Source organism: Podarcis muralis, chromosome 5 (assembly GCF_964188315.1).
Source record: "Podarcis muralis chromosome 5, rPodMur119.hap1.1, whole genome shotgun sequence".
Taxonomy (NCBI): domain Eukaryota; kingdom Metazoa; phylum Chordata; class Lepidosauria; order Squamata; family Lacertidae; genus Podarcis; species Podarcis muralis.
The window spans coordinates 7,967,756-7,995,257 of record NC_135659.1 but is presented as its reverse complement, the minus strand read 5'-3'; the positions used below and the strand labels follow the sequence as shown (position 1 = coordinate 7,995,257).

Below are 27,502 nucleotides of genomic sequence, written 5' to 3'. Positions count from 1 at the left end.
TCTTATAGTACTAATGAAAAGTCCAGCTCTCTCCCTTCCAACATATTTCTCCATGTATGCAACGTTCACAAAAAGAATTAACATTATCTTCTATTTTATTGATTACCACTGCAGTGAAGAACTGTTTCTTATTAAATAAACTTAAAGAATTGAAGGTGACATTCTGGTCTGCATTCTTTGGGACTGTAACTGCTTCATTTTACTGTTAAATTCACTCAGCCTGTTTCTTCCATTTCTGGGAACACAAAAGTGAGTTTACTAGCCTGACAATCTCCAGTCATAACTAAGCTTACTGCTGCAACAACCCGACAGGCATCTTTAGGCTGCACAGCAAAATAGTTTGCAATTGCCTAAACTTTTCTTATTGTTTCTCCATCTGCTGCCCTCCCTTAAACCAGCAGACAATCTCTCCTTGTTCATACTCTGGTTCTCCCCCTCCCTCTCCCCCCCCTCCCCCCCTGCCAGTTTTCTCCTTTTTCCAAAAGTTGTGGGTAGGAAATCCTTCGGAGTCTTCCCCCGCCTCCTGTTCTCCAGTGACATCATATATGGGCTGACTGCTTAAAGTCTAGGCATGCGTTTGTTTAAGAAACACACCCAAGTGTGCAGTATATGGAAGCAAGGTCTACTTTTGCTGGCTAGGGCATTTCAGCATGCTAAGGCAAGGCAAAGCAGTTTCAAAACATCTCCATCTTTCCTGGATCAGAAGAAAATGATTTTGAGATGTGGTTCTCTTGTTAAACCAAATGGGGTGATACGCACTTGGATGTAATATATGGCAAGAGAAAGCAGCCGTTCTCCCTAGAACGACGCAGATTGCCAGACAATTGTTCTGGCACCAGGAGGAGAATCTACACAAAAAGGGGTCTGTGGATTTTTATGCTCCTTCAGAAGAAAAAGCCATTACAAGGTTGGTGTCTGTACATTTTCTTTGTTGTCAATCGGCACACAACTTTTCTGTAGTTATTTCAGACTGTAGATTACATATGGATGCTGCTACATTTTATGTTCCGCCAAAATTCATACATACTAATGCACACAGTTTAGTTTTTTCTTTTATTGAATCCAATGAATTTTTAGGGTGCTCCATTACAAGTATAAGGTGTAATGTTCTTGACTGCATTGTTTCATGTTTAGACAAGAGGGAAGGAAATCCCCCACCCACCAACATTCAGAAAAGTTGGCTGATGGTGATCAGGAAAAACAATTGTACTGCTTGATCTGCACAACAAAAAGGATTTTCTTAGCATAGTCCTCCTAAAAGAAAATGAAACTAATCAAGAAGTACCCCTGAAATAGTGTCACAGGCTTCTCCCCAAATATATTACTAGGAGAATCTACAATTAAAGTATTAACTTTTCCTATTGATAAATCACTATTCCTGCTGTACACTCAAATGGACATTTTGATCAGGGGCTCTCATTAAAACTTGGATTTTCCATTGCCATTTAACACTTTCTTATTCATGGAATAGCTTTTACTGTCTAATGACAGTGTTAACCTGAAGGAATTTACTGCTTGAAAAACTAAAAATTTGCATGACCAGTCCTGAATGGGAAAAAGTAAACCCAGCGTAAGTTGTTAGTGATCCAGCTACAAGTATTAATTTTGAAAGCGTATAGCTGAAGATTACCCAAAAGCTGTAATCTACACTGAACATCACAAAGAGCAACAGCTGACTATGAACCCTGGATTCACAGTAACAGTGATGTTCCATGTTACAGTGGAGTAGATTAATAACACGATTTGCAGATGAAAGTAACAGCCTGGCTTCAATAACTAGCTCTTAAAATGATTGCATTTGAGAATCTATCATAGTACATAAAACTAATACATGTAGTAGACAGTAGCTCAAATTGTTATCAAATGTTTATTCAGACAAATGCAGCATAGTTCCTAAATTCATTAGGACATCTAGCTGGGGAACAAGGTTGTCTCTGGGTCTAGGGTCACCAATATTCACACAGTCAGCACTGATGGTAATAAATGGACAACAGTTTATTTCCACATTTCGTGTATGAAAAGCAATTTCGGAGCCTTAAGCAACTACTAATGACTCCAAGAATTACTATGAAGTCATTTCAGGAGTTTTTTATTAGCCGTACTTTAAAATGTGGGTTCCTGTGTTATTTAAACTCCGTAACATTTAAGTACTTTAATAGTGGTTTTAAAGGTGATTTAAAAGAATATATTCTTTAAAATATGCCAATTAAGTCTGGAATATGCTAATACAGGAGCACACATTTTTGCTATTAGTAAAAATGAGCTTTCAACATTAGTTTCCTTGAAGCTACTGCTATTTAGTTGCAGTAGATGCTCATTTCAACTTTGACACTGGCTGTGATTCAGGGACTTTTCCTCACTGTAATCTTTGAAAGATAAAGAAATCCAAGTACTGGCTATTTCATAGCTGGCAATGGGAAACCTATGTTTGTACTTGCGGTAACTCATTTGTTGGATAGCTGCCATCATGTGGAAAGAAGCCCAGTTCATTTCAGCAGAATGTACTTTCGCATAACCAACACAAAACAACAAAACAAATAATCTATGTAGGACATAGACTGGGTCTTCCCAAACATTTCCTCTCGAACATGAAACTGCACCTAGCTATGAACAGCTTTCCTAAACTCCACCTGATAGTGTAGGATTAGGAACAGCAGTTGATGGAAAAGGAATGCAAATACAAAATGCATGTGTCCATGGATTGCAGCCTATGAATTTTAGGATCAATTTAGTTCCAGTACTCTGAAAGTGAGATGAACCATTTCTGCCCAAGAAGACTTAAAAATCAACACTCTTAACCAAGCTTTGATGTCATGTCAACACACATGTGATTAACACAATTTAACATGGCCCTACTGAGATTAGGATTCTGTACTTAAATGTCTGCAATTTACAGTTTATTTTGGACTACAATATTCTGGCAAGGATTGGAATGTTCAACATATTCAAAATGATTGCCAGATTTAGTGGTGCATAAAGATATGAGAAATTGAAATGGTTCTGTGTATAGCAGACTGAATAAGAGACGTGCATTGAAACTTAGGGTCCACACCTAAGATTTTTGTATGTTAATATGAAAACCACCATTCAAGTAACAAATGACTTTTTTGTACACATGTCAAAAGATGCTAAAATAACATTCCCTTGCAACCCATTTATGAAAGGTACAGTTTCAACAAGACAGTACTGTGAAAATTAATCAATCTTGGGCAGATGCCTTTGTTCCACTATGTCAATTCAGCTAGGCTGGCTTTGCTTTAAAAACAAAACTTTACTTGTTACTAATTAATGTACAGAAAGTTCAGTGAGAAAAAGCAAGATTCCTCAATTGCCTTTAAAGAAGTAGTTACGTTGCTTTAAGTAAAGTGTTGCTCACAATACCCATCTGAACTCATCTAGAAAATTGAGAAAGTAATAAATATAGATACACTACAACAACAACAACAACAACAGTTGTTGTACACTGGCTTGCTTTGTTTCCATAATAATACAATGTGTTACTGAACAATTCACATTCGGTAGGTTAACTTCAGGACACAAAGGCTCAGTTGCCTTGGTAGGTGCTGGAGGTTTTTAAGCCGAGGTTGGGTGATGCAGAAGAGGTTTTTTCTATATTGGAGCAGAGAACCTTTGGAGGACACACAATTATAACACACATTATACACTAATAAATTAAGCACACGGTAGAAAACAGGGTTACAGAATGGATTTCCTCACACTGACAAGGCACTTGAGGAAGGAAGCCACACAGCAGCGCTGTGTCCATTATATAAGCACTAAGAGCAATCTTAATTCTTTGAGTGCTAGTTGAACCAAAATGGTGCCAGTCATACATATGGAGGCATGGGGGAACCCCCAAGGTTTATAGAAGAATAAAAAATATTGAGGGGGAAATCCCACAGGACTCCCCCCCTCCAAGCAACTTTCCAATGAGGACTGATCATCTTTTATTGGCCACAGAATACTGATTGACTGTTGGAAAGGAGACAAAAAATCTGTCAGGAGGTGAAATGGAACTGAGCATTCTGAACAGGAGCACTTCAACATTTTGCTGCAGGCTCCACTTATCTGAGAACAGAGAAGGGAAATAAACATAAGGAAAATTTCAGAGATTTTATGTGGGGGAAATGAGGGAGTTCTCTTACGATGGAATGTTTAGGGGTTCATAAGCAATAGCTTCCTTGACCAATGCCTAAAGCCATGAAAAACATTAAGCACTGTCCCCATGGGTTCTTATTTGATGCATACATCAAAGTACTTTTATGTCTGAATACAGTATGTATAATGTACACCCATGGGCAAATGGATCTGTCCAATAGCTGCTACTGTAAGTGATGGGTGGTAGCCAAAACTGGTCTTTGCTTGACCCAGACCCTTAGTCTTCAAAAAGTCTAGAAATTATCTTCCAAGTATCCAGAAGGGAACATCTTAACAAATACCTATGGTAGCAGTATCTCATAAACCCATTAAGTATTGAAGATAGCCTCAGCTGGAAGCAAACTAGATATGTTTGTTGAAACACTCAAAGAACTCTAAGAATGCTTGCAGAAGCTATGCTGGTTCTGCTTTAGCAAGACTTCTTATTCTATTATATGCTTGGTCATTCTATCTTTAACAGTACTTTCCACTTTTCCCAGAATAGATGTTATGTTAACCAGCCTGTAATTACCAGGAAACTCCATGGGTCCCTTTTTAAAAACTGGTGTTAAACTGACCACTTTGCAAACCTCAAGTATGGAGACTGGTCTGAGGCACTATTTATATATTTTTACTGGAAGACCAGCAATTCTACATTTCAGTTGTTTAAGGACTCTCAGGTGGATGTCATCTGGACCCAGTGCATTTGTCATTTTTAAAAGGTGTAATAAGGCCTAGAACTTTGTCTCTTGTCAGCACTATCTGTCTCAGTTCCCTAGGCTCTCTTCCTGTGATAATTAGTTCCAGCACAGGGATCTGTTGTTAGCAATGTGCTCCTCAAATTCATTTTTTAGCATCCATTATGGTCCGCCTATATTTATTTGCCAAAGTTTGTGTTCAGTTTTGTTCTTCTCATTTCGACAAGACTTTCATTTTTAAAGGAAACTGGTCTTTAATAGCTTCTTTTGACTCCGCTTGTTAATCATGCAATCATCCTTTTGGCAAGGTGGTAAATTCTTGATCCATGGTATACATTCTTGCTGAGCTACTACTGTGGCTCTAAATAACTCCCAGTTATTCTACATTTTGATCCTCTTGCCTTTGCCTTTCCCCTTTCCCCTTGCCAATCTCACCATTTGGGAGAAGACTGTGAAAATTGAATTTGATAGCATTATAGCTATGGTTCCATGGCCAACTGTTCTTTTACTTACACACACACACACACACACACACACACACACACACTTCTGCCATTACAATAAAAAACCTAATCTAAAGAAGTAGCAGAAGAGAAAAAGAGCTATCAGAATACAGAGTCCTCTCTCATAGATATATCCTAACTTTTTACCCCATACAGAGAAGGCTGAACCCTCCCATCTCATTGTGTGAAGTGAGGCTAGAGGGAACCAGACAGAGGGCCTTCTCGGTAGTGGCGCCCGCCCTGTGGAACGCCCTCCCATCAGATGTCAAAGAGATAAATAATTACCTGACATTCAGAAGACATCTTAAGGCAGCCCTGTTCAGGGAAGTTTTTAATATGTAACGCTGTACTGTTTTTAACACTGATTGGGAGCCGCCCAGAGTGGCTGGGGAAACTCAGCCAGATGGGCGGGGTATAAATAATAAATTATTATAGCAGTGTGGTGTAGTGGTTAAGAGCGGTAGTCACGTAATCTGGGTAACCGGGTTCGCGTCTCCGCTCCTCCACATGCAGCTGCTGGGTGACCTTGGGCCAGTCACATTTCTTTGAAGTCTCTCAGCCCCACTCACCTCACAGAGTGTTTGTTGTGGGGGAGGAAGGGAAAGGAGATTGTTAGCCGCTTTGAGACTCCTGAAGGGGAGTGAAAGGCGGGATATCAAATCCAAACTCTTCTTCTTCTTCTTCTTCTTCTTCTTCTTCTTCTTCTTCTTCTTATCTCTCACCTGGCAACATTTGCCTCTTCCTCCAAGCCTCCAATCCTGGGAGATCTCTGCTTCCCTGCTTGGAAGTGGCTAGTCATGCTGGGCTTGCAAACAGGTCCCCCAAAGTGATTAACCCAAAAACAATTTATTATACTTTCCTGCCCATCTACACATACCTATGTTAGCCAGAACTACTTCAGTGCATTGACATCACATGCTGCAAATATGAGGCAAAATGGTTGGAGGCAATTGTCTTCGTCCATCCCATAGAAGTGCCACAAGATCATGCTACTTGCCTGTTTGACCCTGAACTACTAGATTATTTGATGCTGAAGCAACTCCAATGCAACACTGCCAAATAGTGATGCAAATGGTCTTAGTGCTTTGAATAATGGGGGAAATCTACAGAACCACCATATAGCAACCATTAGACTGAAGGAGAGGCTGCTAAATCCAGGAAGGAATTATTGGAAGGTCGCCTTTAGATTCACTTTCATAGAATCCTAGAAGCCTATTGCTAGTATTATCTCTATATAGTTGTCAATCTATTAGAATTCTCCTGCATTTTAAAGCCATTCCAAGTCATGTTTTATAGCATTAAAGGTAAAGGTAAAGGTACTCCTGCCCGTACGGGCCAGTCTTGCCAGACTCTAGGGTTGTGCGCCCATCTCACTCAAGAGGCCGGGGACCAGCGCTGTCCGGAGACACTTCCGGGTCACGTGGCCAGCATGACATCGCTGCTCTGGCGAGCCAGAGCCGCACACGGAAACGCCGTTTACCTTCCCGCTTGTAAGCGGTCCCTATTTATCTACTTGCACCCGGGGGTGCTTTCGAACTGCTAGGTTGGCAGGCGCTGGGACCGAGCAGCGGGAGCGCACCCCGCCGCGGGGATTCGAACCGCCGACCTTTCGATCGGCAAGCCCTAGGCACTGAGGCTTTTACCCACAGCGCCACCTGCGTCCCCAATAGCTCATATTTTAGTTGACTGATCTATTTGTGGTGCAAATATATAACATGATTTCCTTCCCCCCTTATTTTTTTTTACTGGGAGTACAGTATGACTAAGTTTGGAGGGGATAACACCCTACAGAAATCTTAGTAAATATCCTACAGAAATCTTAGTTCTCTATCCTTGGTGACTGATGGATTTGATAGTATTTTTAATATAAGGACCTTAACAATAATTTTTTAATTTTGTTTTTTCCATTTAGCTTACTTGAAAATGAAGGCATTCTCATGGACTTTGAGTTTGCTGTTACTTCTGTTACTACCAAATGGACACTGCACAAAACAGCTGAAACTCAAAAACACTCTCAGACGAAACCCACGTTCTACAGAAGGGGGAGAGGAAGGGAAAAAGTGTGGCTATACATTTATTGTCCCTGAACAAAAAATAACCGGACCAATTTGTGTCAATACCAAAGGGCCAGGGCCAGAGAACAAAAAAGATGAAATTACTAGAATGGACATCGAGAATCTGAAGGATGTATTATCCAAACAAAAGAGAGAGATTGATCTCTTGCAGTTAGTGGTGGATGTGGATGGGAATATAGTAAATGAAGTAAAACTGTTGAGAAAAGAGAGCCGCAACATGAATTCCAGGGTTACTCAGCTGTACATGCAACTTCTGCACGAGATAATCCGCAAGCGGGACAATTCCCTTGAGCTTTCCCAGCTGGAAAACAAAATCCTCAATGTCACAACTGAAATGCTGAAGATGACTACAAGGTACAGAGAACTGGAAGTTAAATATGCAACACTAACTGATCTTGTAAATAATCAGTCAGTCGTCATCTCACTGTTGGAAGAGCAATGTCTGCGGATATTCTCTCGCCAGGACACACATGGCTCTCCTCCTTTAGTTCAAGTGGTGCCTCACCACATTCCTAACAGTCAACAATACACTCCTGGACTCCTGGGAAGTAATGAAATTCAAAGAGATCCAGGCTACCCTAGAGACAGAGATGTAAGGCCGCCCCCTGATCCTGCTACTTCTCCTACAAAAAGCCCTTTCAGGATCCCACCATTAACTTTAATCAATGAAGGTAAGACATCTACTGCTATTTCTAGAACTATTAACTATGAACCTCTGGGGTGGGGGCTTCTCAGACAATCTGAAGACCTCTGGTTGGTGACTGTGAAGAATAATAATAATAATAAATAATAAATTTTATTTATATCCCGCCCTCCCCAGCCGAAGCTGGGCTCAGGGTGGCTAACAACAATCAAAAAGAAAACACAAACCAAAGCCAAAAATCATTGCTCTTACACTCAGATGGCCAGTTTTCACCCAAAAGCCTTTGTCCCACAAACCTGCTTCTTTCAGCTAGGAATGACCAAATGAAACCTTTTCAAAAGGGTGCTGACCAACTTATGGAACTGTATCATAGCTGTCAAGTGTCCCTTATTTGAAGGGACGGGTCCCTTATTCCAGCGCCATGTCCCGCTGCTGTCCCTTATTGATGGATGTCCCTTAAATTTCAAAGGAAGCAGCTCCTCTCCCTCCCTCCCTGCCGGCCAGGGAGGAGGGAGGCTCCAACTGTGTTGCTTGGCTGTGTTGCTCACCCAATAAGAAGTCTAAGAATGACTGGGGGATGGAGCTTGCATGCCTTGTGTGTGGCTAGTTAATGCAAGCTGAGGGGGTTTTTGAATGCTGGACGCCATTTTGTTGCATGTGCTGCTGCAAACTTTGCAGTGCAAAGCCAGGCCGGGGAGCCATCTTAAGTTGAGGCTGCATAGGCCTTGTGGTGCATGTGATTCAGATTCTATTCAGTTGAACCTCTGGTTACAAAGTTGGTTGGACAGTGTTCTCTAAGCTACCAGCATGAGTTTGACCAAACTGCAGGAGGACAGGAAGACTGGAGTGCCTGGAACAGGTGAAGCTGTAGGTCCCTTATTTTGGCTGCTGGTCCCTTATTTTCAAATCTGTAAGTTGACAGCTATGAACTGTATGAAGAGTGTTCTGACCTAAGAGACTGTAGTTTTGTCATGCTCTTTGTTAAAGAAAGTAGCATGAGCCATTTCCCGCCGCCTTTACCTACTTCATATCTTCTAGCAGCTTTAAGCAGTTACATTCCAGCAGCACACTGTACGCAATGTAGGTCTCAATCCAGTGTCTGAGACCATTTACTCACAGCAAAAGCTTTGTTTGTATAACATGTTTCTGTATACAGGCAATGGCTCCAATGGCTGCAAGTTTCTACCCTGGTAAAATCTACAAAATATTGCTGAGGATGTGCTATGTAATCAAGCTTTCAAGTTATTCTTTTCTAAAAACAAAAGGCTAAATTTATTTCAATGGTGACAAATTATTCAGACAATTGTAAGCTACAGGACTAAAACTATCATCCATTTGTAGAGGCCTGACATTTCTGCAACTGATATAGATTATATGGACAACAAAGTTAAGAGAGAATTTGAAACAGAGATCAATATTACTGTCCTCTAAAGGTAACTATCTAGCTGCTATAATGTTTTAAGGAGTAATGGAAGATTATGGTTCAATATTTTTTAATATAATGACACCTGTTGATACTGATATATATATATAAACTATTTATTTCTGGAAAGGGTAGAAGAAGAGAATATTGTAGCTAACAATCTGCTTCATTCAGCACATTCTTGATGATAATTTACTAGCTAACTGTGAAAAATCACCTGGGGATTACAAGAGCTGTAGAAAGTATCCATGAATGATATGATTTATGCTACATCTGGAAGAAATTTCATTTCTGCAACAGCCAGGATTCAAAACTCTACATTTTAAAATTCTTCTATCTGTGAAATCATTTCTTCTTGCATATTATATTCTTCCACAGAGAAATGCCTAGCTTTGTCTTCTCTCACAGCTGGCCATTTTGACCAGCATTCAAAGAAAAACCACATACTGAATGAACAGCTGCTGATACAAAGAGGGATACAGTGCAAATGAAATACTAGATGTAAATAGTACTTAATTATTTGCATAATATGTAACACATTGGGAACAGAGCTAATTATTAATCAAGGTATAAGGCTGCCCAATCACACAGCAACAAAGCAACACTTTTGCCATGGTGTTGGAGGACACTTGCCCTTTCACATTTTAACATAGCAAACATCTTAGAATCTGACTGCTGCGTAAGTGTGAATATATGAAATTGGGTACAAAAAGGCAGATCTCATAAACGAATCTGTGCGCAGTGTCTTGTAAACAAGGCCCACTAAATTCTACATCGCTTACTTGCACCTTGGTGTGGGCAGAACTGTAACCAAAGTAACACAACTACCTATTTCTCTAGCATTGTTGGGAAAGGAAATCTAATAAACAATACCATTTTAGGTCCCCTAAAATGAAAAGAGAGGGTAGAAATGGGACTCAGTGCAGGAATACCAAACATTTACTATATATACTTCAGTTAATAATGAATATTGTTAGAAAAGTGTGCCAGTGGTGCATGTGTATATCCATTTGCCCATTAGCAAAACTTGTTAGCACTCAGTATTTCCCTCAGAAAGGCAACCTTTGAGGCCTAAGCTGGCAAGAAGAGCCTATTTCAACTGACATACAGCACTGCTGGTGGCGTTCAGCATTAGGGCTGATTTAGGGTCAAAAACTATGCCTGGAACCTCACCATCCTGAGACAAAATTCCTTAAAAGCTTAAGATAGATATTTACTTCTATCTGGAAACAGAAAAATGGAACGAGACCAGTGTGGCCACCGTAAATGATATATGTCACAATGAATTTGGCAAAGGCATTTATTTAAGGCTAGAAGGATATCTTTACAAGTTATGAATAGCTTTTGCAAAACTATTTATAACTTACGTCTCCATAAATTGATCAATAAAAAAATCCTTCAACAAGAGATGAATTTCCATACCCTCAGAGTTTTACCCACATGGAAAATTTGCAATGAGGTGGAAGACATTTGTGCAGAGCTGTTCACCCCAATGTTTTATGAAGTTCCTCTTCTGGCTACAAAATAATCTGACATGGGCTAATAAGTCCTAAGAATTGAAAAGAAGTTAAGTCTCACTTCCTTGTTTCTTTGTTTTCATTGCTTGAATCTGTTAATATTCTACATAATTGAAATATATATAATTGAAATATATATAATTGAAATATAAATGTCTATAATTGAAATAATATTTAGAATTATATTCATAAGATCTGGAAACTTCCTTCAAATGAATTGAGAGCTTAACAGGCAGGAGGCAACACGAAAGTATTTTAGACGTTGCTTAGCTTTCCCCCCTCTCATATTTCCCAGTGGAAAGGCATGTGCAGCAGGAGAGGGGAAATTTGAGGCTTGAAACCACTAGTGAAACAATCTTCTTGTGCATTCGTTTGAGACATTCTCTTCCCTGGACTTTGAAAGATGGAAAATGTTCTACCTAAACTGGGAAACATTGGGGAAGGGGGCAGGGAAGCTTGTCTATAGCTCAGTGCCAGGAGCACATACTTTACTTTTCTTTATTAACTCCCAGGGTGGTTTCCAATAAAATTATAAAAGTATAATAGAACATATCAAAATACACATAGGATAAAATCCAATGTAAAATCATTACAAATGAAGAGCAGTAAATCTAGTGACCCTAACACCAGATTGAAATCAAACAACTCAAATCACTCATAGGCCTAAAAGAAGAGGTATGCGTCCATCAAACATCAGCAGCTCATTAATGTTGTCGCAGCACGATAGAGAAGGTCCTGTCCTATGTCAATGCATAGTGAGCCCGGTTCGACAGTGCGACATTAAATAGACTTTCCTTCTAATCGCAGGCCCAGGCCACTCAGTAAAGGGAAAGGAAGAGTAAGAGGTGTCTTGGTCCTGGGTCATTCGGACTTTACAAATCAAACCATACTTTGGGCCTAGTAATATACAGGTAGCCAATGAAGATCCTTGGATCATCCAGTCCAGTACAACATCATCTGACATATATAGCATGTAGAGACAGAGATGGGTGTCGTTTGTATATTGGTGACATCAATCCCCACCGCAATGAGCACCTCCAACGGCTTCAAAATTATCATTGGGGACAGAACTGAATCTTGTGGAATCCCACAGCACAACTGCCAAGGGATTAAGCAGGAGCTTCCCAATATCATTCTCTGCAGCTTGTGTGGCAGGAAGCAGCAGAATCATTGCATCACTGTGCCTCCAACTCCCAACCCACTTCAGCAGTACGCCACGGGCAATGGTATCAAAAGTCGCTAAGAAATCTAAGAAACTCAATAGCGTTGCACTCCCCCTGTCTCTCTCCAATTAAAGGTCATCAACCAAAGTGATCACCTCTGGGCCTGAAGCCAGACTGAAATAGTTCAAGAATTTGCATGCAGAAATTGAAGGTTCAACTCCTGGCAACACGAGCTGAAAAAGGAATAAAGTGCCAGGACTGAGAAAGACCGCTATTCTAGAACATGGAAACAATTACTGGTCAAAGTAGACACCACTGAACTTGATGGACTAGTGTGACTTATCTCAGTACAAGTTAAAAATGTTAAAAAAATGATTTTCCACACCTGCAAGCCACTATGCTACAGCAACTTTTAGTATGCACTTCATCTCTACCTCTCTACCCAAGGCATTTGAAATAAATGATACCTTCTGATTAGGAAAATCTGTAATGATTTAGAACAGTTTGCAAGTTTGGTCCTACAACTGTTAGTTTTAGGCAAATGAGCATTAAGAAAAACAAGCCGTAGTTACTGTTGTCAAAGTGATGCTGGATCATTTTTATGCATGTCAGCTTAATAGCTTTTTACAAAATATTTTACTATTAATGTAAGTAAGCACCATTACAGAACTCTGACGTATTTTTAAACTCTCAAATTGCTTTCAAAAGGTCCATTCAAAGATTGTCAAGAAGCAAAACAAGCTGGCTACTCCAGCAGCGGGATTTATATGATCAAGCCTGAAAACAGCCATGGACCTGTGCAATTATGGTGTGAGAACAGCCTTGATCCTGGGGGCTGGACAGTTATACAAAAAAGAACAGATGGTTCTGTGAACTTCTTCACAAACTGGGACAATTACAAGGTAATCTTTTTTTTAAAAGACTCAGGAGGCCAACAAGTTATGGTGCACTGTAAAACAGAAATTATATGTTCCTTCCTCAGAATTATTTAAAGCATGTGTGCATTGGAGGCATCTCTGTACCTGCTTCAGAATTCTTATGTCAAAGCTCTTAACAATGGCCCCCTCTACGTGCAATGTTAAGCCACACCATGGCTTAGTGCAAATGAACCAGCATTTGGGCTCCAAAAGGAGAGACTGTGGCCACTTTGCTCTGCCCTGGTAGTTTTGCTGTTGCGCTGAGAAGTCTTGGTTTAGCCTAGCATGTCATCCAGGGAGGCTTGTGGCTGAACTCTCCTCAGACAAACTACAAGCTTTAACTAAGCTTTGTCCTGTGATTTACAGCTCATGGCTTGCCCAGGAGAGCTGAACTACAAGGTTTGGACACCAGGCTAAGCCAAACCATGGCTTAAAAGGTAAAGGTAAAGGTACCCCTGCCCGTACGGGCCAGTCTTGACAGACTCTAGGGTTGTGCGCCCATCTCACTCAAGAGGCCGGGGGCCAGCGCTGTCCGGAGACACTTCCGGGTCACGTGGCCAGCGTGACATCGCTGCTCTGGCGAGCCAGAGCCGCACACGGAAACGCTGTTTACCTTCCCGCTAGTAAGCGGTCCCTATTTATCTACTTGCACCCGGGGGTGCTTTCGAACTGCTAGGTTGGCAGGCGCTGGGACCGAGCAACGGGAGCGCACCCCGCCGCGGGGATTCGAACTGCCGACCTTTTGATCGGCAAGCCCTAGGCGCTGAGGCTTTTACCCACAGCGCCACCCGCGTCCCTAACCATGGCTTAACACAGTGCAATAGAAAAGTGACCAGGAAGGAGCAAAGAGTCTGCCTTTAGGGCAATCCTCTACATGTGTACTCATAATTAAGCCTCACTGAGTTCAGTGGGACGTACTCTGAGATAACCATGTATAGGTTTGCAGCCATAATCTCACTTTATGTCCATCCCTTTCCTTTCCATTTTGTCCTGTCAATATTTAAGATTATGATATTTTAATTCCTTATTAAGCATTTTAATGTTATACAAATAGGATAGTCATCCAATTAAAAAACTCTTAATTTGCAATCCTAGACATACTAAGAAGTTCCACTGAACAAACTTATTTCTAAATAAGTATGCATAGAATTGTGCTGTTAGTTAGCTGCTAGTCTTAGTTCATTAAAAAATTAAATCTGTATTAGCAAAAAGCAGAAATACTGAATCAAAACACGTATTTTTAGATGATAAAGGAGGCATTTCATCCCTTAGTCTCTAAAAAAGTAAGAAATGACCCTTCTAAGATGGAATTTGCTATCTGCAGTTTTAAATAACGCATGGATTCAAATACCGTATTTTTCGCACCATAGGACGCACTTTTTCCCTCCTAAAAAGCAAGGGAAAATGTGTGTGCGTCCTATGGAGCGAATGCAGGGGGGAGGCAGGCGGGAAAAGCCCCCAAGAGCCGCACACAAGCTCCGTGCGCTCTTGCGGGCTTTTCCACAGGAGGGAGAAGGGACTGACTGGCCGCATCAGTCCCTTCTCCCACCTCCCAGGAAAGCCAGGAAAAGCCGTGCAGCCCTTTAAAAGTGCGCGCGGCTTCTGCCGGTTTTGCGGGAGGTGGGGGAACTCCCCCACCTCCCAGAAAAGCCAGGAAAGCCCTGCGCAGTGTCTCCCGGCAAGGAGAGGCTGCGCGGGGCTAAAGGGGAAGGCAACACAGCGAGCGGGATCCATCCCGCTCGCTGCCTTGCCTTCTTCCATAGGTGCGCGCAACCCCTCCGCAAGGAGAGGCTGCACGGGGCTATGGCTTCTTTAGCCCTGCGCAGCGTCTCCCGGCAAGGAGAGGCTGCATGGGGCTAAAGGGGAAGCCAAAACCTGGCTTGCTCCATAGCTGCGCGCAACCCCTCTGGCAGGGAGAGGTTGTGCGCACCCTGTACGCTGCTCTTTGGGGCTGGGGGGGGGGGAGATTTTTTTCTTGATTTCCCCCCCTAAAAACTGGGTGCGCCCTATGGTCCGGTGCGCCCTATGGTGCGAAAAATACGGTAAATTGTTTAAAAGCTGCTTCCTGATTAATTGGAGTACCATTTAAATTGATTAATAATAATGTATTAACCAAACTGCAGCCATAAATATTGCAGCCATATGAATAAGTAACCATCTTTACAATCACAAAAAAATAACTGAAAGCAGATAAGCAGTCTGAGAATGAAGATGCAGTGGGGCAATCCTGCGCCCACATGACACCCTGGCTGGTTCAGAAGGAGTATCTTATATGGGTTCTGTTTTCATCCCTGCATAGAGAAGGAACCATTATGAACTCAGCCTAGAATCATGCGTGGTGTTCACGAATTGGATGTACTGAATAAGCATAGCCAAAATCTATGGAGGTGGGTAGAATTCTGTGGCAGGTCTGCTCTAATGGCAGAACAAAGACCACCCTCTTCTGAAAATGGCAGTCCATGTTGAGCCACCTCTCCCCATAGTATTTGGTACAACATAATGTATGTTGTGAGCATCTTACCAGCCAAAGATGCTGGAGGTGGTACAAGGAAACATACAGCAGGACATGAGGTGAATTGTGCTAGATACTAGCAGGAAAAGGGAAGAAGATGAACAATACACATCTTTCTTTGAACTCTCCCATCAATTAGGGTTCAGTATTGATTGGAAATTTATCCCAGTGTTTAAAGACACCACTTATAGTTATGTGATATATTAACAGTAAATAAATAACTTTCTAATTGAACTACAAGGCAATCTAATCAGAATTGTTTTGTTTTAACAGAAAGGATTTGGAAATGTTGCTGGAGAATACTGGCTGGGACTGGAAAATATTTACTTACTTTCCAATCAGGACAATTACAGACTTCTGATTGAGTTAGAAGACTGGAGTAATAAGAAAGTCTATGCAGAATACAGCAGTTTCCGACTGGAACCAGAAAACGAATTCTATCGATTGCGTCTAGGCACTTATCAAGGGAATGCTGGTGACTCCATGATATGGCACAATGGGAAACAATTTACAACACTGGACCGAGACAGAGATATGTACACAGGTAGGAAATACAACAGTATATAAATCTACTGTTTCTTATTACAAGAAAGAATTGAGGAAATAATTCTGATCAAGTCAAGCAAAATTTAGAAAACAAACAAAACTATCCTCTAATGTTCAAGCTCATACACAAAGCATCTTCATGTACGATGACTCAAACATGCACAACTGGCACGTTACTTTTGGCAATGGTAAAACCACGTTAATTTCACACAGCAAATGTTCAAACGTACCTTCATATCCTGAGAACTACTATTTACCATGCCAGAATAAATATGGGGCCAGCAAGCCTTGCTCTGCCATCAGAAATTACCCATTCACACATTCAAAGCTAGAAATACATAAAACTACATGCATTCAACATGTAGGGACTTGCCTTTATCCAAATCTAGTGAAAGATTTGGGGCTTAAAGAAGACTGCAAAGTACAGGTTCATAGTAACTTCTGAAGAATATAAGACACAGAATATAAGGAAGGTACTGTATTATACTCATGGTATCCAAAACAAATTACACCAATAAATATGCAATGAAATCAAACAAAACACTGTTAATCAGGAAAAAAACAAATCAGACACTGGGTTTTGACAGCTTATTCTTTCTCAGTTCAGTCAATTTTTCAACTGTCCTTGGAAGGAGTGGTAACAGCCGAGCTCCATCCTTTCGTTAGTCACAAAAGCATAAGAAGAACTAAGGTAGCAAAAAACAGAGGATAAAATAAAGATAGGAAGAAGGACTTCCCCAAGACTCAAACTAAAAAAAATGAAAAAAAAAGGTAAAGGACCCCTGACAGTTAAGTCCTGTCACAGGCGACTCTGGGGTGCGGCGCTCATCTCGCTTTACAGGCTGAGGGAGCCGGCGTTTGTCTGCAGACAGTTTTTCCTGGTCATGTGGCCAGTATGACTAAGCTGCTTCTGGCGCAATGGAACACTGAAACCAGAGCAGTGCATGGAAATGCTGTTTACCTTCCCGCCGGAGCGGTACCTATTTATCTACTTGCACTTTTGGGTGTGATTTCGAACTGCTAGGTGGGCAGGAGCAGGGACTGAGCAACGGGAGCTTACCCTGTCGCAGGGATTTGAACTGCCGACCTTCTGATTGGCAAGCCCAAGTGGCTCAGTGGTTTAGACCACATTGCCACCCGCGTCCCTTAAGACTCAAACTAGAGCTAAAATCCAGAGGGACAAAATGGGTGAATGAAACCTACCCCCCCCCCCCGTATCTTATCCTTTGAGCAGGAAAGCATGGCAATGGTTAAGGCAGGATTCTATCCTCCTTACTGCTGCCCACCTAGCAGTTTGAAAGCACGTCAAAGTGCAAGTAAATAAATAGGTACCGCTCCGGCGGGAAGTAAATGGCATTTCCGTGTGCTGCTCTGGTTCGCCAGAAGTGGCTTAGTCATGCTGGCCACATGACCCGGAAGCTGTCTGGGGACAAACGCTGGCGCCCTCGGCCAGTAAAGCGAGATGAGCACCGCAACCCCAGAGTCGTCTGCGACTGGACCTAACAGTCAGGGGTCCCTTTACCTTTACAGGATCAAAGAAACCTGTTGCAAGTAACTTTGTGGAATTTCCACTGAAGCAAAGGGGATAAAGGTAGAAAGGTATTCTCAAGACAAGAGTGGACCCTGTTTCAGAGTGAGATATAATTCCTTCTAGAGTAAGGAGCAATAGGCAAGTACGACACATCCCTATACTCAAGATGCTTTGGGGCAAAAGCACAAATATTGTGACAGGGTTCTCAGTTCTGAAACACTCATAAATAATTGTAAGTAGGAAAAGCTCTATGAACACTAGACATGTTAGCAAGTACATACAGATCCTCACTTACTCCCCACAAAGAAGGAGCACACACATCATGGAAGCTTATACACAGCAGTACTATTCTCTTAGAAACTGAAGTGAGAATACTGAGGTAGGAACACGTCTCCTAGGTCTTGAGAATGACTGCCAGAACAGTCAATTGTCTCTTGAACAAGGACAATGACCTTGTTCTAGAAGATCAACATGCAAAAGGCACAATTTCCTTAACAGAGACCTTTACATTCCTTAGCAAGACCCTTACATTTTATTTGCATGGTGAAGGACTTTTCAAGCAACATAGACCTGATTTGGGACACCTAGAAGTCTACAACTTCTTCAGAATGCCAAGACCTTAGGAAGGAGCACCACTCAACCACTATGTGGGCTCAAAGAACCTTTGTAGGTTTGGCTAACACAGGACCCTATATCAGCAAGTCCTGTCCTGATGTAAGTTGCAAAGTGAGAGCTATGGGCAGTGCCACCAGATCCATAGACTTTGCAGCAAAGGAAACCACACAAAATATCTCCACTTTCTCTTATCTTACTTTAGAGACTGAGAGGAGTGGGAGGGAAAGCGCAAAGTTGACCAATGAAGACAAAACCATTTCTTCACCAAAAGACATGGGGCCATTTTTAAAATTAGTCCTGATTCTGATTTCCAATGGGAGAAGAAGCTACTTGCTCAGCGATGCGATGCCACCACTCTACTAAATTGGGGTTGAGGTCGGGGGAATTTTGCAAGATCACAGCTGGGAGAGAAATGTGCTTGCAAGCTTAAGCTTCCTATTGGTTCAAAATACAAAGACTATTAAAGTAAGTTATTTCTGCTGTGAAATTTCACTTAACGTTTCATTTCTTCATACAGGAAACTGTGCCCATTTCCACAAAGGAGGTTGGTGGTACAATGCCTGTGCTCATTCTAACCTCAATGGAGTATGGTACAGAGGAGGACATTACAGAAGCAAGCACCAGGATGGGATTTTTTGGGCTGAGTACAGAGGCGGATCATACTCGCTAAAAGCCGTTCAGATGATGATCAGACCCATTGATTGAGATGCTCAAAAACATTTTCAAAATATTCTCTTGAACTTCAAACTGATGTTACATTTTGAGTTGTTTGCAAGCCCTACAAAGTATTATTTTAAACATTTCTTACTGTGATATTGTATATGATAATTATGCAAGTTCTAAACGCTCACAAAGGAAGCAGGATTCTGCATTTAAAATAAATTTATGTTAATACAAGGTGTATGGGATTTAGTGGCAGTAATTAAACCTAACAATTTTGCAGGCTACAAGGAAACATCACGGATGCAGAATAGTTGAACTTTGAAACTGAAGTACAAGATGCTGCTGCTGTGTGAAGCATGCAACTCAATTCATTTTCATAGATTTAAATCTATGTAAGTTTTATTTCAAGGATTACTTCCAGTGGAAATCTAATTTTGAGATGTGGGCACACAAGTCACAAAACAGACAATGAACTAGAGAGCAACTCTGGTTTTGCAGGCGCATTATGCATCCATAAAAGTATTCTTATTTTAAAACAGTAATGGTAACTATCATTAAGTATAGCTTTAATAGGACATATGAACTTTGCTGCTCTTCGGATAGGAGGGCATCATGCCTAAACTTTAATCCTAAATATGAATAAAATAATAATAAAACAAGTATTTATACAGCATTTCCCCTAAGTGTTCAATATCCGTTCAATATCCTTCACTTAGGTTCTGAATAACCCATTCATGATACTGTGAGGTAGGCTAATATTATTATTAGGTCTGTGTTGCAGATTGGGATTCAGTCCGACAGATAAGCCATGCAGTGAGTTTAAGGCTAAACTGACTGAGGGACTTTCCAACTACAGGTAATTTGTTCATGTTATTAACTCTATAGAGTGTACCAAACATGTTACTTGGAAATAACTTGCTGGTTCAGCAGTACTTCTGAGTAATGCATTTAGCACAGAGGTCGTTAAACTAAGGCCCGTGGGCCGGATATGGCCCACCGGGCTCGTTAATTTGGCCCGCGAACCTTGCGGACCCTGCCGCCTGCTCAGTCAGTCCCTATGCTAAACAGGCGCAGTGCAGAGGCCTCGCTGCACAGAGACTGACTTCCGTGACATGGCACGGCTTCTGTTTGGCTGCAGGAAGCTCCTGCAGCCAATCAGAAGCCACGGACGCCTCTGGGCGCTGCCCCTTCCTTCCCGCTGAGGTGGCCGAGCAGGAGGAAGGGGCAGTGGCGCGGAGGCTGCCTCTGCTGCCCAGGCAGCGGCATGGGCTCGGTGCCCTGCCGAGACAGAGGACGCAGACGCTGCCAAAGACGAGGCAGCATCGGTGGCTGCAGTGCCTTTCGGGAGGAGGGTGCTTTCGGGAGGCGGTGGGTCTGGCCCCCCACAAGATCTGAGGGACAGTGGACCAGCCCCCTCCTGAAAAAGTTTGCTGACCCCTGATTTAGCATCTTGGCATAACCTCTGGAGCTGACTGGGAAGTGTGAGGGAGGAGGGGGAAGGGGAAGCTATTGTGTGTTTCTTGGTGTAACACTGGATCTCACCCAGTGAAATTCATGGAGCAGCAACTGTTTTATTTGTCAGGTTTCTTAAAATTCTGACATTTACCCAATTTAAACATCCTACTCTGTTTAAGCTATAACTGGTAACTGGACAGGCTACAGTGGGGACCTTCCTTCCTATAATCTCTTAATAAATGCTCTGTCTGCCATAAAATAATTAGATAGTACTGGATTTGGTACTTTAGGGTTGCCAACATGACTGGGAAGTGGTTCTTATTCATTTAATTCCTTCGTGTTAGGGAAACACTTCCAACAGCTGCTTTCCCCCTCCACAACAGAGAGTAGACAAGAAGGCGCTGGACTGGAGAGAGGTCTGGAGATCACAGCCTATTAATCTGAATTTTTGAAGCTTGAACAGTTACAGGTTACTGAAAAGGCCAAAATGTATCTGAACTACATTTTTAAAACTTGGGTTTTCTACCCTCATTAAACCTTACTTCCAGCAATCAGGGGCAGCAGAAAAGTATTTCAAGCAGCCAAATGAATGTGGATTTTGTTTTTGCATTATTTTGACAGTGCCACATACCATTCTGAGTTTTTAGAAACTAGTTTTAAAAACAGCAGCTAGGTTGTCAAGAGCACAGTGTGAAATACCCTCAGTAATTTCCGCTTGGTTTAACTCTGAAAACCTTTTTTAAAAACTTAAATCTCTTTTTAGAATACATTACTATTAAACATTTGGCTAAAAGTTATTCCAATAAGCTCATGTGAGTGGTTGACAGATACTGCTCACATTCCTAAAACCGTATCTACAAGCATGCAAAACGACTGTATATTATGATTTTTTAAGAACTGTTTTAATGAAACAGCGCAAGACCCTAGCTATATTCAACTTCAAAACTTATGGTTCACTTCGAATCAAAGAAGAAGGAACGTACCCAAATGGCTTATTTAATGGGACTTTTCAACCATAGTACTCTCACCTCAGTTCCATAAAATAACTTGTTTGCTTACCAGAAATAAGAACCCCTGCCCATCTGATATGACCAGCACAAAAAGTTCAGCACTACAAAGAGAAATATACTTCTCCATGGATAATTTGGGGGGAGGCAAAAAGGGGTGGTTTTTCTGTTTGTGCAAGGACATGAGCAAAAGAAACCCAACCAAGGAAGGGTCAGTGCTTATCAAAGACCTTGACACCCTAACAAGTGAAACCAATATTGGTGGGCCAAGACCCCCGTAGCATCTCAAGTGGCATTCCATAAAGCATAATGGGCTGCCACCAGAAGGAGAAAGCCAGCATGAAAACATGCACACTGCATGCACAGAGTAACTGTCCACATGCAGACGGTCCCCCTCTTAAGATATTGACCAATGCAAGAAATATGAAAGTTGCCAGATTACTACAAAATTAACATTCAGTGGGCGACTACACAGCAAGAAGATGTAAAAGGATGTAGGACTTTCATATTAAAAATACTATTTGCCCCAGGAAAAAACAAGCACATTAAGCACTAAATAAAAATGCAGTATTTTAGAAGTGAAATTATTTTTCTTCGTTATAACAGCGTCTTGATTTTCAGCTGTGCTGCCTTATGGTTTATGAGCAAAACAGGATGAGAAAGCAATACATGCAGTGATTTTTGTTAGGTTCTAAATCAATGTTGTATTTTTCTCTGTTCTAAAGGATATGCATATGGAACAAAGCACATGGTGATAAAAAAATGGGTGCAATCCAATAATGAGGACCTGTTCATGCATTTGAGTTCTCTTCCCTTTCCTCCCTGCAGTTACTTAACCCCCCCCCCCCAAAAAATCTGGTGATTGGGGACCTTCTCTGCACACAGAGCTGCAGGGAAGGGAAGGGAACAAATCTTGTCCCATTGTGTGACGCTGCATCTTACCCAGCATCAATAAGATTGGACAAACTTCCTGTATGCCGTAGCTTTGTAAGAGCATCTCATGCCACACTGGGGTAACTGTCAATGAATTTAAACATTAAAAAACTCCCCTCCTGCTCTGTTCTATGCTCTTAACAAACAGGAAGCCACAAATATGGCTGCCAAGGTAAACTGGATGCAATTCCAACAAAATGAGGCACAGCCCCCAGGCCAAAGAAATAATTGTATTCTGCATGGTTATTTTTTTAAAGGAAGGAAGAGCCAGCATTTTCCCTATTCTGTAACATAGTAATGTGGACAGACAAGCCTCTGCTATATCAATAATGCTGCCACAACCACAAATCTTTAAGATGAGAAGAGACTTTAAAATCCCTTGGTCAAATTCACATCCCTCTCACATCTGTATACGCCTTCCTTGACAGCTGGATTTAGCCCCTCCACTGTGACCTCAGGAGGTTTCCTCTCTCTTCTCCTGGCTGTGCTCTTTGAAACAGAGTATACTTGAAAAGCCATTAAAAATGCTGCCTCCATCAATTCTCCCCACCCCTTTCCCTATGGTCGGTGGAAGGAAGGAAGGAAGGAAGGAAGGAGTTGCCCCAATGTAGAGCCCATACAGGCAGGGGCGTACGAAGTGGGGGGCGGGCTGCCCCAGGTGCCACTCGGGTGTAGGGGGGGGGAGGGTGTGTGACAGGATGGTCCCTGCCTCCCCCCCAGCTGTAGAGCGGCCGAGGGCACGTGCAGTCAGTATGGATGCCACGCATGCGCACTCCGTAAGGGATGCCGCACATGCACAGTCTGTACAGGATGCCGCTTGTGCAACAGCCCGTATGGACACCATGCGAGCGGCAGCCCGTACGGTCGCCACACATGCGCAGTCCGTAGGTGATGCACAGACGTAGCGCATGCATCACCGGGCGGTTCGCCCTGCCCCTTGGCATCCTGCCCCAGGTGCTGGAGAGGGTTCCTCCTCCACTGCAAACAGGTACTAATATTTTTATGATACCAGTAAACAAAGTGAAAACGTTCATCTTACCTAAATAAGGAATGCAAGGAGTCATCTTCAAGCTGTTTATATAGTTTCTAAGTCTCTTATAATTTTCTTCTTTACTCATTACATATTCCAGCTTCTCAAAAGTAGTTTTGTCCTTTCGGCTCAGTAGCTTTAGGGAGAGGGAAAGAACCAAAATATAGTTATTAGGAAACCAATAGCTCCCCTCCCAAGTTAACAATTATTTTGTACTATGCATAAGGAAATACTGTACTGAAAAGTTACAACTGTTTTATCATATACAATTTGAAAGCATTTTAATTGTGAAAAGTTCTGAGCCGTGCTATACTGTATAGTACTATAGTAGTTTGATGACGCAGGATTAGTACTTTGACAATACAGGGTTTCTTTTAAGTCTAAATAGTAGCCAGAGGTGGGGAGAAAGAATGTTTTGTGCCTTCAGCTAATTGAATTAATTAAAGGATTAATTATCAAGCCTCAATATCAATTGCTCTAAGCAGCTAACAATACAGTCAAAGCAACATGAATTATAAAAAAAAATAATCATCAGAAAATAGATGCATTGGTAAATTGATATATTGTTGAGCTATCATAGCAGAACTTCATAGATGGCTAGTAAAAGCTAACACCACCACGTCCAGTCACAATTTGTGGGCCTATGGTAAAAAAATAATTTTTGGAACAACTATGCGGTTCAATTTAAAGAGTAGTATTAATGTCTGAGATTAGATGGGAAACTGTCTGCAGAACAAGGAAGGAAAAAGTATTTGACAATCCCCCCCCCCCCCGACAGAACTCATTCTCCAGAGGCTTGGAGGAACCCACCAGAGCAGATTTAGGAAGACATGGACCATGGATAGGCAAACTAAGGCCCAAGGGCCAGATCTCGCCCAATCGCCTTCTAAATCTGGCCAACAGATGGTCCGGGAATCAGCATGCTTTTACATGAGTAGAATGTGTGCTTTTCTTTAAAATGCATCTCTGGGTTATTTGTGGGGCATAGGAATTCATTCACCCCCCCCCAAAAAAAAATATAGTCTGGCCCCCCAAAAGGTCTGAGGGACAGTGGACCGGCCCCTGCTGAAAACGTTTGCTGACCCCTGACATGGACGATGCTGAAAAGTGGAGATGGAAGATTGTCAGAAATGCTTTCCCTCTCCTGTCAGTAGGCAGTACCACTGGGTGTCACCCAATAATATTACCGTTTCAAACCATCCTGAAAGCACAAACTGCTGTAGCAAGGGGTAGAGTCCATGAGAGTGAAAGAGTAACACACACACCTCAAAAAGAATTCTTATGTCGTACACACAGCCACTGAGTCAGTTATAGTTCTCACCTGGGATGATAAATGAATGTTTACAAAAGGATGCCAAATTACAGGACGGTTGAATGAATATTAACAGAAGGGGCACTGAATCACTCTCTAGGAGTCTATTTAACAGAGAACAAACACAAAGAAAGGGCATTGATAATCTAAGCTTTCTGAGATCAGTCCGTCAGGAATAAGTGAAGATGAACGGTCACTCATAAGGATAGACTTCAAAGGGAACTGAAGGGATTTAGGTAAGTTTATATTATGTGCAACACCAGGGCGTCAACTTGAATAAAATATTGTGGGGGCCCAGGTAAGCCTCACCCCACATAATCGACCATATGGTGCTGTGCGCACACACACACACCATTTGAATGGGAATGTCCGCCAACTTTGTGGAGGCCCAGCCCCTTAAAATATTTTATTGTGGGGGAGGCCGAAGTCTTAACAGCCCCTAGGAGTTGGCTCCTATGGTGCAACAAGTACCCTATGTGAAATCAACTACAGGCAGGCCCCATTTATGCAGGGGTTACATTCCAAGGCCCCACACATGTGTCGGTATAATTAAAAACCCCATAATAAGCCTACAGACACCCTGTTCCGCCCCGCCCCCATCCCTCTCTTTTAGTGACATTTCAGTGACGTCTTTATGACGTTTCCAGGTCCCTTCCAGATTCGGTGCGATGCCCGTATACACAGTTGCACACATACTGGACACCTGTAAACGGGGAGCTGCTGGTAAACAGCCTCTCCTGGTATGCCCCATGGAGGACCTTACGGTCTGCAAATAATGACATCCTAAAGATTCCGGGCCCCAGAGAGATCAGACTGGCCTCGACCAGAGCCAGGGCCTTTTTGGCCGTGGCCCCGGCCTGGTGGAATGCTCTCTCACAAGAGACTAGGGCCCTGCGGGATTTGACATCTTTCTGCAGGGCCTGCAAGACGGAGCTGTTCCGCCAGGCCTTTGGTCTGAGTTCAGTCTGACTCATTTTCTCCTTGTATAACAACAAGCACAAAGGAGGTTCCCAGCCTGCTCACAGTGGAAACAGTTGGTAACTGCCTTCAATTTTAACCTGAAGATTGCCACTTGTCCAGTTTTAATTTTAATTTGTTTGAATTAATTGCGGGACGTATCTTAATTTATTGATTGCTTGTGTTTATGCATTGTCTTACTTGTATGATGTTTGCCGCTCTGAGCCCGGCAATTAAATTAATTAATTAAATTATTATTATTATTAATCATTCCGCTTCCACTGCACAAATCCCTAACTCAGTGTTAACACCCAAGTTCACTCACCGCCCAAGTTTTGGTCAACCTGAAGATGGGGGCACTTTGTAATCCAGACACCACAGCCATAAGAGCATGCAGATTATTCAACTCATAGAGTTTCTGAGAACAGAACAAAACAGAAGTTTAGTGTCTAGTACTGTAATGTATTGAGTTTGCCACAACTTAAATCATCAGCCTATTTTACAAAAGTCAAGTGGCATCATGAACAAAAAACTGGAAAATGGAGGAAAATTATACCTCTCCAAATAATTATGATAAAGGTGTAATTGAAAAGCATACCTTCATGACTACGACCTAATAGATAAGCTTTGTGTGTGACCTTGGTCTGAAATAGACTAAACACTGGCCAATAAACCATAGTTAAGTCACCAATCTAAACACCCATGGGCAGTGATGTGGCATTCCTGACTTAGTCATATACTAGCCACTGGATAGAAAATAATCATTTATCTGCATCATGTCCCAGAAAGTATTCTTGCCACACCATACCCCAAACAAATGTATTAGCAATATTACACTTAACACCTTTTGTTTGCTCTTTCAAAGTATAATCAGGAATCATCATCACTGAATATTGTTCAACTATTCCAGGTTAGAGTTCATATAACTAACAAGGCCACACATTTCCTCTAGTTATATGTTAATGGAGCCAAATATTTACTGAGGGTACCTAGGTCTCTATCAACCCTGATAAAGGCTCCAGAACAAAAGTTTCTTACCTTAGCTGTTTTAATATAGTGGCTCAGAACTTCAGCTCGTATTTTTAATGTCTGTGCATGAAGAATCTCTCTAACTACCCAAAAACTTACCTAAAAAAAGAGAAAGAAGTAACAATACATATAAAAATAGAAAATAAAAAGTGGTATTGTTAAAAGACTGGGGATTTTGGCATTCTCATGTGTTTTCACGTTATGAAAATTGATTTTCGTTAGCAACCTAATTAGTTACCAGAAACATGCAAATTCATTCACTACTATGAGCGTTTCTAAAGTTTTGCTGTTTAATCTAATTATATTAACATTTAACAAGAATTGCATAGTGAACCTACTAAGAAGATAAAATGTGTAACATGTATACATAGTACTAATACTTAAAAACATTAAATACTATAACTAATTCAAACTTACTACTACCATGCCATGAAATTGATATCAATTTCAACCCCAATACAAATTTCAGTTTCAGTAAATGCATCCCCAAATGCCTGTCATCAACAATGGGAGGAAAGCTCCTCTTTGCATTCTGAAACAGCAGCTGTGTTGGGTGTGACCGATTCTGCTCAGGACTGCGGCAGGAGCAAAGGGTTAACCCCACTCTGCTGTGCTGCCTACAACGAACAGATGGCCTATCTTTATTCACCATACATAACCTAAAAAGTAAAGGTAAAGGGACCCCTGACCATTAGGTCCAGTCGTGACAGACACTGGGGTTGCGGCGCTCATCTCGCTTTATTGGCCAAGGGAGCTGGCGTACAGCTTCCGGGTCATGTGGCTAGCATGACTAAGCCGCTTCTGGCGAACCAGAGCAGCGCATGGAAACACCGTTT

At 41.8% G+C, this 27,502-nt stretch overlaps 2 protein-coding genes across 5 annotated transcripts in view; one reads left to right on the top strand and one right to left on the bottom strand.

Moving 5' to 3' along the window:
* The window catches only part of RALGPS2 (Ral GEF with PH domain and SH3 binding motif 2), a 123,596-nt gene that overhangs the window by 36,748 nt on the left and 59,346 nt on the right, over nt 1-27,502 (bottom strand). For all 4 annotated transcript variants that reach the window (XM_077928240.1, XM_028732353.2, XM_028732356.2 and 1 more), the window contains 3 exons: nt 26,676-26,765; nt 25,963-26,055; nt 23,378-23,504 (listed from right to left, as the gene is read on the bottom strand). In XM_077928240.1, coding sequence (XP_077784366.1) covers nt 23,378-23,504; nt 25,963-26,055; nt 26,676-26,765 — 310 coding nt within the window. The remainder of the gene's footprint in view (nt 1-23,377; nt 23,505-25,962; nt 26,056-26,675; nt 26,766-27,502) is intronic.
* ANGPTL1 (angiopoietin like 1) lies at nt 530-19,177 on the top strand. The gene is made up of 5 exons (XM_028732358.2): nt 530-907; nt 7,251-8,084; nt 12,868-13,061; nt 15,862-16,132; nt 18,798-19,177. The coding sequence occupies exons 1-5, from the start codon at nt 877-879 to the stop codon at nt 18,983-18,985; spliced, it is 1,518 nt and encodes a 505-aa protein (XP_028588191.2). The 5' UTR covers nt 530-876; the 3' UTR covers nt 18,986-19,177.